The sequence below is a fragment of the Cavia porcellus genome, unplaced genomic scaffold (genome assembly GCF_034190915.1).
Source record: "Cavia porcellus strain 051 isolate PalLab524CR breed Dunkin Hartley unplaced genomic scaffold, mCavPor4.1 scaffold_19, whole genome shotgun sequence".
Classification (NCBI taxonomy): Eukaryota; Metazoa; Chordata; class Mammalia; order Rodentia; family Caviidae; genus Cavia; species Cavia porcellus.
In genome coordinates, this window is record NW_026947502.1 from 25,278,603 (window position 1) to 25,293,583 (window position 14,981).

The following is a 14,981-nucleotide window of genomic DNA, read 5'->3' on the forward strand; positions in this document are numbered from 1 at the left end:
CATAAAAAATTCAGGGTCAGCCAGATCAGCCACTCCTTAAGAGTCAAAGAATCTCTATTGATCTCTTGTGTGTGTGACCTTCGACCTCAACTTCCTGATCTGTAAGATGATAGGCAGTATATGTGGAAGACCACCTGGACAACTCTCCTTGAATAAAGAACAGGTATCTCCAATTTATCCAACCCTGGCCCTGTCTTCATGTACTGATATGTACAGAGCTGGCTAGACCATTTCTTTTTCCCTTCATTTGGCTTTAAGCAATGTAAATAGGGTTTGCTGAGGTGCTAATGTATAATCTTTGAAGCTAGATGACAGTCGCTGTTACCTCTCCTCATGACTCTGTAAAAACATAGTTGAGCCAGACTGGATGAAGGTACTGCTCCACACTGTCAACTGGGATCAAGCATTGAGATAAGTGGCTATGACTTTCCAGAGCACAAAAATTTACCCATCGGAGCTGACGCACCAAGTCCAAAGCATTAGACATTACCTCAGTTGCTTTATGCAGATCATTCTTTCTGCATGTCCTTCTCTCTGCATGTTGCAGAAGTGATTGCAGACCTCTAAGCTAGTCCAGCTCACAGTACTCATGTATCTCTCACCATTCTTACAGTCACTCATCCTCAAGCCACTCCCTTCTTCACAAATAGTACAGTCTGGATTGAGCTTGGGTCAAGGGCTTCGTTCTGATGAACCTTCATCCTGGCCAGACTTAGCACCCGTTGGCTTTCCATAACTATAAATATGTCTTAGTGTCTTTATTCTCACCATGGGTTGAACTGGAAGTGATAGACTGGAATTAACTTACTGGAATTCCAATAACTTTTCCATGGAATTATAAATGTAAACTTCCCAGATCATGACAAAGTCTGGGAAGGGCTCTTTGTAAGGATAGAGATTGTCTGATGGTTGAATTGCCTGGAGACATTAAAACAAAATAGTTGAATCTCACCACCAGAGATTCTGATTTGGTTGATCTAGATTGAAACCTAGGATTTTGCATATAACAAATCCCCAGGTCATGTTTATGCTGCTAGCTCAAGGATCAAAATTTGAGGACCACTGGTCTCTCTTTTTCTCTCTAATGTCTTTATTTAAAAATTCTACATTAAAAGCTCTTCATTTAAATCAGGGGTCTAGACCATATAGTCCATTAAGTGTAGCACCATAAGCAAGATATTTAACCTTTCTTCACCTATTTCATCATCATTGAAGTGGGATTGGTGGTTCTTTGTGGCACATCATGAATGAGATAATCCAACCTCATTGAAAAGAAACCACTTTTGAAAGAATACTATCTAAATTATCAATTGTGCACTTTGACACAATCTTTGAGGACACTACACTTTACCTTTAAAGTGAAACATTAGTAAGAAATGTCTGTTTTTCCTCCTGTCCATAATGAAAAGGAAGATTAGTATAAGAGAAAGTATACCCGTGGCGAACGTAGTTAAAATCCAGATGATCTATAAGGGACACTGTCTTTTTTGGCAGATAAAGATTTCCCTGCCACTTCTTTAATAAATTCATTTTTTTAAAGAGCATAAATAAAGGAGTAACAATTTAGAGCTATCTGGGCACCTGAGTCTGTTAGCCCGTTTGAGCCCTGGCATCTAAAGGGGTAGCAGGGGCTGTCCCTGAGTCTTAGAAAGTAGCCTTCTTTGAGGCATTAGGGAGGCTCTGGCAGCCCCGGGAACTAAAGGGCTGAGATGCCTAGGGCGTTAGTCCATTAGATCCAATAAAAAGCCAGGGGAAAAAATGGCTGGTAAGTAAATTTGCTATTTCATTTGGTGCAAAAGAGAAGGCAAAACACCAGAATATTCAATGAGCCAAAGCACAAAGTGTGGCATTGATATGAATGCAGGCTGACTTCTGGGGAACGTTTGTAAGCCTAAATGAAACTCCTAAGTGCCAAAGCTGCTATACAATATCATGCATTTTAAACCCTGGTGATCCTTTTGTTTCTCTGATAGGTGAAGATGAGGATGAATTTGAGAACTTCATGCTGCCACTTACAGTCTCTTTTGAAACAGTACTACAGATATTTAACAACAGCTTTAAACAAGAAGATGTGAAGGTGGGTTTGTTTCTCAATATGAGGAAAGACAATTTTGTTCTTTCTAGACTATCCAGATCCAGAATACATTTTTACATGTCTGTATGTACCTTTTCAGATCTGTATTCCCAACTGCATGTATCTTTGAGTTGCACTTTTCACACCAGCACTTTTCTGATTTCTTACCACAATTAAACTTTGAGGTTGGCGAATGATTTTGCATAGTCAGTTACTTATTAGATGGCATAGATTAGTCTCTTGTTACAGTTGCTATCTTTTATAGGATATTTTTTGGAGGGTCTTAAGTTTAAACATCTCTATTCCTTATCTACTCTGCATGGTATGTTTCCACATACCCATATGGAGAAAAACAGAAACATGCTAAAACACTACATCTCTAAATATTTTTTTAAACAAGAATTTATATAAATCAAGACTTTATTAAATGGCTAGGCATATATGTATAAATAGGAGCTGGTCGTGAAGTATTGCATTCTTAAACTGAACAAAGTGATTAGGATAACTGATAGCTAAATAAGGTTTTTATGTGCCTGTGGGAGCCATATTAGGATTGATTTGACAAGTCAGTTCAGCTGTGGCAACAGTCATAATATCTAAGACAACATTATGTTTTATTAGTAAAATCTTTAAGTGTAGCAAGCTGCTTATGACAAAACAGCCCCATATTTTAATGTGGAGGATGGAAAGCACAAACTCTGCTAAATAGGAATAGTATCTCCTGAAATTATAATGTAGCAGAGCTATTTAAACAGATTGACAATGATTATTATTTTTAAAAAGATTAATAAAGGCACTCGAGAATGTAAGCACCTTTGTTGATGATGCTTAAGTCATATTTTATTGTTATTTGAGTTGTATCAGGTTATTAACCATTTTTTGTATGGCTCCTCTTCTCTTCACCAAGAAAAATTACTAGTAAGAAGCCAAATAGAAAAGCAATAGCCTTTGATGATATTTGCATAATTCTGCCAAAAACTCATTAGCCAAATGTTACACTTTTTAATTTTAAAATAGAGCTTTTAAAATAAATGTTTATCAGGGTGCCATAGTCATAAAATTTTAAAACCAAAAAGGATCTCAGATTTTTTCGGTGTTTACAGTCCACTCTATTTAGCTATATTTTTTAGATGTCTTCCAGCTATTTTTACTGATCAACAAAGTCTGCAGCTTTATGGTGGCTATTGCTACCTTTTATCAAAACAGAGCAGTAAGACTAAGAAACAGCATCTTTACAAAAATTACATTTGCCTCATTTGAAGATTTCATTATATTCCAAGGCTGTTTTAATGTAATCCCATCTAGTTTGATAGAAACTATCTTCCTAGAATCATTTTTAATGGAGTTCCAGTGATATATCCCTAAACCAGCAAGTTCTTAACGACCCTGGAAAGTGACTGCTTGATTACACTTTAACGGTATTTGCAAATAAAATCACAAGTAATTAAGGGGAAATCTCCAGGCTTTTGAGCAAGTTTGATGCATGATAACTGCCTGATTCAGCTTCATCTAGAGTAATGCTGTGTAGGCAACAGCTACTGAGATCAATAGCAACGTAATGATAGTGGCAGAATTAAGTGAGTAACCTGAGAACTGTGCCTCAGAATGCATGCAGCTGCCACGAACCAAGGCCACACAGTGCACTCCGTGCTTCCGTCCTAAATGTTCATCAAAAGACGCCCTGCAGGAAAATGGAGTTAGATGCTCTTTATTGCTGATCGTGTCTCTTGCCACATTTATCAGGGAAATTGGATTAGCAGTTGGCAGCTGCAGGTAGACAAGATTCTGCAGTGATTAAATATGCAGCTTGGCTGCATTTGTTGTGACAGACCTTTAGTAAATTCTACTGTAAGCACCATCTGTCTAATTTGTATAAAGAAAACTTGGTGCTCTAAGCTACTGATAAAGAACTAAATCTGTTGCTTTATCATAAACAAAACTTTTGCACTAAATGCTTTTAAATGTAATTTATTAGGTTAAGGCTATTTTTCTATCATGATGAATAAATAATATATGCAGAAATGCTTTCAGGTACTTCATTTTGCAAGTACTAGAGATAAAAACAGTTCTGTTTTGTTCTTCAATAAAGTATTTAGTATTCCAATCCACAGGAGGTGATGCTGTTAAAATATCTCTATGAAAATGCTACAGGACTGCCAAATTCATTTAATTTGCAGCCCTTACCAGGATTTCCTAACTCCCTATTTATGAATATTTTTCAAACGCAGATTTCAGGATGAACTTAAACATTATGGACTTATGTTGCCAAATTGAGGTATAGTTGCGAGAAAAGAAAATGATGCAACTCTTAAATTTATAGTTTTTTTTTTCTTACTTAGTTCTAATAAAATTGAAAAGAACATTGAGTTTTTAGTCTTGGGTTTTTTCTCTTCAAAGTAAAGAGAAAAGGGGAAAAAATATCTTGATAAATCCTAGCTCTGGAGTATTATTTCAAAATACGTTTTTTCTCTGTTTAATTTTATCCATAGTAAAATATAGTCTAATACTTCCCTGACTCATACATCATTTTTGATTTGGCCGTGATGTCATCAGTTTTAAGGAAAATGAATGAAAACTTCTCAGAGGAAGAGGAGCAGTTAAATAGGAACCTGCTATCTTTAGTCCTTTCGTAAAAACTCCACAATGTTAAATTATTTAAAATCCTTGATTTTCAGCATGCGCACATTAAAAGTTTTCGCACTAAGTGCCAAATGTTGCAAACAGCACTTTAACAGAATGATTTTGCTTTGATCCCTGTAGCAGTTCCTGAATAATTTATCACAGGTTATTGCCTTAATTCTGGAGAGGGATAGAGCAATAAAGGCAGATGAAAACACTCCAGTTGAAACACCTTGGGGCCTGCTCATTCCTCTGACACGGCTCTTTTGTTGGAACTATTTAGAGGTTATTAAGATGTGTCTCCAGAATTAAGAGTATGCTGTAAGGATGAAGACAGCCATCTTAATTCTAAAGACAAAGCACAATGACCCTTCACCTCCTTTTTCTTTGTTGTTATTATATAGTAGAATTATGAGGATAATATTATAGCTGCCCCCAGTAGTGCCACTACAGTAAAGGTTCTGTCAGACTTTCCATTAGAAACCCTGTTTTGGGGGTCAGGGTGGAAGTAGCCGCGTTTCAGCTGTTTCCCAGTCCATCCGTCTCACACTTGGCACACAGACAACTGTTCACCATGCAGCCGAGTGAAGCACTCAGCAGTTTCTCCTTGAACTATCCAAAAGGAATCCATAGGATTAGATCATCAGACCTACCCTGCTCCACCAAACAGCCCCACTAAAAATACAGCACCCTGTCACTTTTCAGGTGAATTTAGTGTTGACCAACCGGAGGAGAGAGGCAACTTTTTAAATAAACCTTCTTGGTAGTATTTTACATGAAATGATAAACTGTGGTTCCCCTTTTCCTACATTTCAATCAGATCACTCCTCACTCTCAAAATTATTTAGTAGCCTAGTTTTCTCATCCAATACCAGAGCTGCATGTATTTTATGTGTCGAGAAAATACTTTTTTAGTGTTGTTTGTGTGCTGTGCAGAATAAGTACAGTACTTTCAGCTACTTGGTGATAAAAGATACTGTTTAACATAAGAAATCTGTAAAATATGTTTTGCACATGCTTAAATCTACCAAAATGAAACCCATATGCACTAATTTTAAAAATGTGGGGGAAAGTATGTTTCTCATTCAAATTAATACTATACTTTTCTGCTCAGGCAACTGTATTTAAAACTTACATTTAGTTATTATATGCCTCCTCTGATTTGGAATAACATTTTCTAAAATAAACTTATAATTTCATGGCCACATTATACTCCAATAAAATGAGTATAGAACACATCTATCAATTTGACATTTTTCAAGACAGAAAAGTTGAAAAAATGAGAAAAATTGTGATAGAATAAAAATTAATCTTTTGTCTAATAACAATTGTTTAAAATATTTTACTATTTCCCCAAATTGTTACACAGATTTAATGCAATCCCAGAGTGTTTTATTAAAAGCTCTTTGTACTAGGCAAAAAGAAAGTAAAACTTACAGTTCTTATTCACTAGCTTAGAGTTGAATGGTAGATTCTTATTTGTTGGTGTAATTTCAAGTTACTTGAAGAGTAGATTGTAACCTACAATTATGCAATAAAAACAGGGCAAAAAGGCCACCTCACTCGATGGTAGAGCCCAAAGTAGAAGCCGCGGGATTGTGCAGACTGAAGTCAGAATAGAACTGTTAGAAGAAATCCTCTTAGATGTATTTTGTTCTGGAGGCTGTGAGAAATGTGGAAAGCTGGTAAAGAGAAAAACAATTCCCGGTAGTCTTTTTTTTTTTAAGGCTACATAATAAGCAAAATTTTTCTTAAAAGTAGCAGGTCACATGAGGTAACTACAAGAAGATCAGCTAATTATACAAACAATTATGAAAGAAAAAGGAGTAAGTCATTTAAAGAAGCAAAAACAGAGATTCAGTTTTCAGATGCTGAACTCCAGGTAACCATCATTATGTGAACTGTTAGACAGTAGAAACTGAATATTCTTATAAAAGACATCCAAAAATATTGAGGTATCATCTAGGTCGGAAAAATAGGGAGGATAAAAATTCCAGGTACTCTCGATAGGTAAAGTATTATTTGCTAATTTGAAATGTTCAGCCATTAAGATGAAGGTCAGGATTCACTACATTCTTAATGATAATTTAAACTTAGCAAGCTTTTTTCTGTTAGCAAGATGTGAGGAAAGAGAAAATCTGATAAAAAGAAAAGTTCAGAGACTGTTTTAGAATATTTCTACTGAAACAGTATCCTCAAAAACCAATTTTATACCTCAGTTATCTGACCCCCTTGTTCTACAGTAATGTTTATTTGTGCTCTTTGTTCTAACTTTCTAGCATCTGCTCATAGGTTTTCTTTTTCTCTTCCCAAGAAGCATCATAAAGACAGCTTAATTAAAAGTCTTTCCTGTTTCCCACTAAATATTTATGGACTGCTTACAATTATCAGGTTCTTTTTTGCTAAGCATTTTATATACAAGTTCATTCCTCACATCCCTGTCTGAAAGAGTCATTAACCCCTTTTATGGATGAGAAAACTGAGGCTGACAAATTATCTTTAAGTTAGGTAAAGCTGAATTCACATTCAGATCTTGGGACACTAGAAACAGAACCCTTTTCCTTACATTTTTTTCCTTGCTGTAAGAATACAACTACCATTCTGGGTATATCATAGAACCAGTACTTCACTTAGCCAGTTTTAATTTGTTCTGAATTATTAAGGATACTCATTATGAATCTTTTAAGTGCCAGAGTATTTCCAAATACTCCAAACTGTATAGTGGACTGGATTTGATGTAAGTTAATGTTACTAAGATTTATTATTATTAAGTAATATCTAGATCCTGTGAATATCTATTTTGTGACATTATCAACCCTGGTCTTTTTTTCTGATTTGGCAATATTCAGAAACAAAATATATCAATAATGTTAATGTTCATAAGCTATTGGAATTATAACTTAGCTCAGTTTATAAGAAGCAAAGTGGAGTTGGTCAACAGATTGATGGTCTGTTTAAAGAGTATGGTTTTCTATAAAAAGGGATCTGAGCGAGACATTTTAGCTAATGAATCAAAATCAGATATGTGGTCATTATTGCCTGATTATTACTCCATCTGCTCTGCGCTAACGTGAAAATCAATTACAGTGTCTCTTTCCCACTGACAGCGTATGTTGATCGGGCTGGCAAGAGATCTTCGAGGGATTGCCTTTGCACTGAACACAAAGACCAGCTACACCATGCTGTTTGACTGGATGTATCCTTATTACACTGTGACAATACCAGCTCTGTGCACAGAGGGATGCCAGGCCCCTTGCTTTCGTTTAATAGTATGGCACAGTAGGGAAGAGGAAACAAAGCTAAATGAACTAATGTGTAATCAGCTAAAAATTACAGCACAGTGGCAACACTGCAGATAACTGAGCACAGCATTTGGAGACCCTCAGAGAGGTCACTTTTTTTTTGGTGCCATTAAATATTGACAACTTAAAAATCACTTCTCCCAAATGATTATTTATGTTGAAGTTGCAGGGATAATCTGACTAACATCTTTACTTGGGATCAATGAATCTTACTGCTTGGAATTTTTGAAGAGATTTGAATCTCTACTCCATCTCAATTAGCAAGTCTGAAAAGGGCACTTTATCTTTTTAATATTTAACTCAAGCTACAGATTTTGTCACAATGAAAATATTAATGGGCATGAAAAAGAGAAAATGGTCAGGAATTGTCATTCAGTGTATAATTTGATACTACTGTAAGAATTACTAAAAAGAGAGAAAAAAAAAAAAAACCACATACATGCCTCATCATTTAAGAGTAAAAACAGTGTAGATTTTGGTATCAGACACATGAGGCCCGAAATCCCAGCCCTTCAATTACTGTTTAAACCTTTCAAGTCATTTTACCTCTCTGAAGCTTGATTACATCATCCAAACAGAGTGATAATCCAGTGTCATGGTTGTGACCATGAAAATAGTATAACACATGTTGTACTATATGGCACATTTCCTGTCATCATAAATAATTATTAACACTTAATGTCACTGTATGAATCATCTTTGTTCCTAATAGGGACAATTTTTGTAAGTGTAAAGAATGCTTTTATGCTCTTTATACATGAAACCATTTACTTTCTTTTTAGTGGGAGGGAGGAGGGTTTGTTTCTGTTTTTATTTTTGATACGGGGGATCAAACTCACAACCTTAAATTTGGGCCACTGTATCCCCAGCCCTGAAATCCTTTACTTTCTAAGGTACACTGTTTTAAACTTGCTTTATTCAAATTTTTCTAATCCCAACTTCCTTTATACATTACAAAAGGCAGTCTTTGAATTGTCATAAATTCTTAAAGACAAGGTCTGAGGATTTAGCTCAGTGGCACAAGCGCTTACCTGGCAAGTGCAAGGTGGTGAGTTCAATCCCTGGTGCAAAAAAAAAAAAAAAAAAAAAAAAGAGTTAACCTAAATTCTTAAAGACAGTCTTCAAGTGTTATGCCCAAAACAACTAACTGTGGATCTGGACACGTTTTAGTGAGGACTATATGTATCATGAAAATTATAAACATTAACTTACATACTGTTTCAGTTAATGTTAGAGCGTGTCATCAGATTTATGTGCCCAGGGAAGGGTTAGTGATATTTCCATGTCACTGCAAAATCAAATACATCTTCTTTATAAGAATACAATGTATATATACAGAGACTGTAAATTTTAATATTTAAAGTCTTATAATTTTTCTGACTATAAAGGATAAGCTGGAATTACACATGACCCTTTTATTTCTCTAAATGTAAGTTGCAGTTTCCAAAGTAAAAAAATTTTCCTTAAGTTAGAAAATCTAATATTGGCACCTTGAAATTGATGGTGCTCTTGAAATCCAGCTACAGCTCTAGGCTTTCTAGAAATTAGCATTTTATATTTTTGTTTTCAATAATTTTTTTTTTGTCTTTTTCCTTTTTATTGGTACCAGGGATCAAACTCACGACTGCCTGCTTGCAAGGCAGGCGCTTATGCCACTGAGCTAAATCCCCAGCCCCTGTTTTCAATAATTTTAACCAACAATCAAGGTCAGAAACTTTTCTCTCAGTGTCAAAGAATAAATTCTGATTTTTATGTCTTTACTTAACTCCTTTTGAGTACCTCCCTGAAATGAAACTTCTGTCCAGCAGATGGCAGAAAACAGCAAATGGAAAATCTTGGATTTAATGTTTTGTTTTGAAACAGAAACCATTGTCTTCTCTGTTTGTAGATGTTAAAGTTACTAGGGTCAAGAACAGAGGGTGAAGGTCAGCTATGCAGGAAGCTGTGTTAGATTGCCAAATGCAGTGGTTTGATACTGGCTTTGCTTATAATAATTGAGTTTCAGTAGCAAATCAGCTTCCTTGGGAAAAGGCCAAAGGCTTTTCATAATTGTATTGACAACAAAATGAATATGATAAATGGTGTTCATTCAGTTGAGACAAGATTTATAGTTTTCCTTTGGGCAAGGAATGAAGAGCAAATGTTTATAATAATAGTAAAATTTGTTTAAAAGTTACCTTATTTGATAATTCAAAAAGCTTTATTAAAATATTTCAAAATACTTTAAGCAGTTTCAGGTGATAAAGTACAGGTTCTTTCCCAAGTATTCAAGTAATGCAAAAATGAATAAGTATATGATAAAAAATGGATATGAAAGTCATTTATTCTTCCTGAAATATTGATATGTCAAGCCGTCAATGATGATTCCCACATTACTGCTGAGGAAAGTTTATTTGCCTTTTATCCACATAAATGTGTGTTCTTTAATTTGTTATACAATCTTTAGCATGCAGAAGAAAGATTTCTATAAGAACACATGTCATCTTAAAGTCAAAATGCATTTTATTTACATTGATTATTTGATAAAATAGCATTTTAGTGGTTAGCTATTTAATTCAAAAACATTTCTATAAACACTGACTGCATTAACTGCTACACAAACTATACTGCTTATCACTATGTCCTTCTAAAACTAAATTGCCTGAAAATACATGGCAACCATCTTGATAAATTGTTTCCACAACTTAAGAATTGAAGGAAAATCACTGGTACACTTGTTTGCCCCTAGAATGAGAACACAATAGGAAAACACCTTACTTTGCAGTTACAAAGTACTATTTATACAGTACTTTTCCAGGTCTTACTTAGTCTGAAGTATCAATAATCTAGAGAGAAACCAAAAAAAAAAGAAAAAAAGGAATGTATGTTGACATTATTTCCTTACACTCAATCTGTTAATTATATGATCATGAAGCTTACTATTTTTTAGTCAGACAATCAGTGCTCTTTATTAATATACACAAGCACATTATACAAAGGCAAGGAAAGACAGTCATATATGCAAAACAAAAACTTTAAGTAGCACACTTATAGAGTCTAGCCATGGTTTTACCAATTAACCCATGGGTATTGGTAAGTTACTTAATGTGTCCAGAATCATAGTTTTCTCTTAAACATGGCTAAGAATACCCATATCAGTTCTTTTTTAAGATGTATTGTGATTCTGTGATTATGTATAGGGCTTAGTACAGTGTCTGGTACAAAGTACTTCCACCACCATGGTCACTTAATTTTCTAGTATGAAATGAGACAAAGGAATTCCATTTGCTCATTTATTCATCATATTAGGCTTACTAATATGTGTATTGTGCTAGCTTTAGAGGGATGTAGGTTATTTAGACATAAATCCTACTGTGCAAATGAGCTTATAGTGTAAGAGTCAGACACCTACATCAATTACTTGTAATAACCAATCAAAAGCAGCAAATGCCATAACAAAAATATAAATAGAATAGTTACATTTAGCTGGGGATCAGGAAAGGCTCTGTAAAGGAGGAGATACTGCCCTGAATCTTATCAAGTAACTAAGACTGAACCATGTAGAAATATGAAGAGACAGATTTTCAGTTAGCTTAGTCACCAGATTTAGGAAGGGATAGTGGAGAAGGTGTTTTATTATATTGACACCACACATTTTATGGTTTGAAACTTAGGCTTTATTTGGGACTTCTGAATATCAAGTTATAGAATATAGCATAGTGTATGGCCTATAGAATAGGGTTTGATTGACTAATAATAACAGAATTACATACATACATGCATACATGCATACATGCAACATCTTGCTAAGTTGCTGAGGCAAATCTCAAGATCCTGATCTCAAGTGATCCTGCTACCTTAGCCTCTTAATTAGCTGGCATTGCAAAAATGCACCATCATGACTGGCAGAACAAGAAGAAAGCAATTGGTAATATCATAATAGACAAATTTAAAAAAAAAGAAAGTAAGCATGAGAAAAATCACAATTCAACAAGTATATTTTGAACATCTTTTCTGTGCCAGACACAAGGAATACAAGAATCGATACTCTTCAGAAGTTTACAATCTAGTAGACATATAACAGCTAATATAAACAAATAAGTATCAATGCGTTGTACTAATGATGCATACAAATAACCATGAATGTATATGAAGAAGTGTTCTGGACAAAATAAGAAGGCTTCTCAGAAGTGCAGGTTTTGCTGAGCTTTGAAAGATGCGGTAGACATTTGCCAGAAAAGAGGGCAAGAAAGTTTCCAGGAGTACAGCTCCCTTTGAACAAAGATACAAATGTCTACATGTTGGTGGAGCACCTTTATAAACTCTGAACTGGTAGGCTATTTCTGTTCTAGAACCACGTCTTCAAACCTTGATCTCCTAACTGTATATCAAGAACACTTAGATTGCTTTTTAGTATATTACTATATTTTCTCTACTATAAAATCCTAGAAGAAAAGTATTACTTGGTACTCATACTGCTTGGGGTCCAGGATGCAGTGACTAATAACTCTGCTGAATTAATGAGTATATGGTAAATGTATGAATTGATATGGATGTTGTAAAGGAGCAAAACTAATACTTTTACTCTTTCATGTTTATCATCCATTAAGGCAGTGTCATATCATTAATGCATTATGCTTTGACTTTTTATATAACTGTTGTGGACTTTGAGATGCATTGAGAAGATCTAATTTAAAGTAGCAGATCTGTGCCTCTTCTATCTAATGGCTCCCACTCTCTCCCATATATATATATATATATATATATATATATATATATATATATATATATATACTATATATGAGGAGGCCACTGGAAAACTCTTAGAGTGAATTTAGATTCTCACCCTGTAATCTGAGCCTGGCACTCTCACTGTGAAGCTCTTTTAACCTCTCTGCTTAGTAGGCCACTACTCTGCTTTCCAGTAATCACTCATTTTCTCTGTGGCAGTCACCTCTGTCAGGAGCATATTACAATCATCACCACTCTCATTCCACATCCATACCCCCTGGCCTTATCCCATAGTGAATACAATGTGCTATGAAAACTATGATAGTTCTAATGCCTTTAGAGTTCTTTGCAAAGGGACCTCCATATGCTTATAATATTTTTAGAGTCTCAGATTCAGATCTTTTCAGTTTCCTAATAAGCCTTTTCAATGTTTTCCCACTACTGATGCCAGAGTTTATGCTCAGGAAATCTCTGTGGAACATTTTCTTGCCTGTGTTCCCCTGGCACTGCTTCTGAATTTTAGAACTCTGAGCATGCAGCCCTTATGTGTCTACCATCCTGATAAAGTATGAATTCCCCCAAGAATAAGAGCCATGATTTCCTAACTCCAGGTCCTTGGCCCCCTAACATGGTACATAACATAGCACAGTCCACCATCTATTAAAAATAACAGCTCTCCCAATATATAGAAAAAGTAGAATAGTAAGTTATCTGATAATAGCCTGCATCAAGTTAATAATCAAGTCCACCGACTTCATCATTTTTATCTGAGACCTCACCATACATACACACTCATGTGTGATCTGAATTTCATTTTTTGTTCTCCTTTGTAGTACTTTCTACCATATGTATATTTTATTTTCTCTCTTATTAGAATGTGAATTCTATGATGGCAGGGATTTTCCTGATGTTCTGTTCCTTCGTTTCTACAGGGACTCTAGAACATTGTTTGCTACAGAATAGGGCTTCCATAAATACTCATTACAGAAATGGTCTCTATAAATAAATACAGGATAAACATAGTAGCTCTAATAGGAGAAACTATTCTTTTTTTGTGCTTTTTAGGGATGTGTTCCACTTAAGGTTTTAGAGGACTTACTTCCACTGAACGTTATGTAAATTATTCCTAAAGCTTCCAAGTAAGTCCATATTTTAAAAATTCAAATAGGTAAATCTAAGGAAATATGCTCTCATTGATAGATTGACTAGTTTATAAAAACAAATATTTATCAAAATCAACAAATATCTATTATAGTCCTCTGCAAACAATAAGCATCTAATCCTGGCCTCAAAAACCTTATAGTGAAGAGATAGATAAATAAGTGCTATGATAATGCTAGTACAGAATGTCACAGAAATAGACAGGCATTCGTCCCAATCTAAAGTAGGGCAAGAGTTGTTTTGGTGTCAGAGAAAGTTTTCTAAATAGTTGACACCTACTTTGTTAGTGGTTTGGTTTTTTTTGTTTTTTTTTTTTTCTGGATATCCATCCTTTATTATGCTCTTTGTACTTTGTCTTACTCAAATGTAAGATTCTATACTTGACACCTGTTTTGAAATCTGAGGGACAAATAGAAATTAGCAGGTAGAGATGCACAGTTTCTGCACTGTTGGAATTTACTGTCTAACAGGACTCAGAGATAACACAACAAACCAACCCTGACTCACTGTTACAACAGATAGATAGTCAAGAGAGCATATTAAATACAAATGAGGAAGAGATTGGTACCTTTTGAGAAACTAGAGAAGATCTCCCAGGGCAGGTGAAACTTGGTCTATGTACTAAGAACAGAACTGCGTTAGGCAGAAGAAAGCAGTACACAGAGGAATGGAGACAAGTTAGCATCAGATGATACACAAGGAGTTAGGAATGAATGGACTCCTGATAAAGTAGAAGTGCTCAGAGAAGAGCATAGTTGTAGGCAGGGACCACATATTAAAGGACTTTGAATGCTATAATATTAAGAAACTTGAAATCTATTCTCAGAGAAGGGAAGAAGCTTATGAAATTTGTCACCATAGAGCTCTATACATACCATTCAGAAAAGGAAAACCATTCAGTGATTCAGTTCAGCACTTTCATGTGCAACAAAGAGCCCGTGTCCATTGGAAAACATCAGAGAGATATTTGAAGAGTTGAGAAAAGAAATTGAAGGCATTGACATAGAATTTTTCTGCCACAATTTTGGGCTTAATATTTTTATTTCTGTTTGGCAAAAAAGAGACCAGTTAAGGGCTAAAGGACCAGGGACACTGAATCAGTTTTCTGGGTTCTG

General features: G+C 35.0%; 1 protein-coding gene across 9 annotated transcripts in view; it reads left to right on the top strand.

The window, feature by feature from the left end:
• Window positions 1-14,981, top strand: part of Ranbp17 (RAN binding protein 17) — a 353,366-nt gene that overhangs the window by 272,236 nt on the left and 66,149 nt on the right. For all 9 annotated transcript variants that reach the window (XR_010041092.1, XR_010041091.1, XR_010041093.1 and 6 more), the window contains 2 exons: window positions 1,974-2,077; window positions 7,801-7,889. Coding sequence is in view for 6 of the 9 variants with exons in the window: in XM_063230765.1 (XP_063086835.1) it covers window positions 1,974-2,077; window positions 7,801-7,889 (193 nt within the window). In the remaining 3 variants the exon portion in view is untranslated. The remainder of the gene's footprint in view (window positions 1-1,973; window positions 2,078-7,800; window positions 7,890-14,981) is intronic.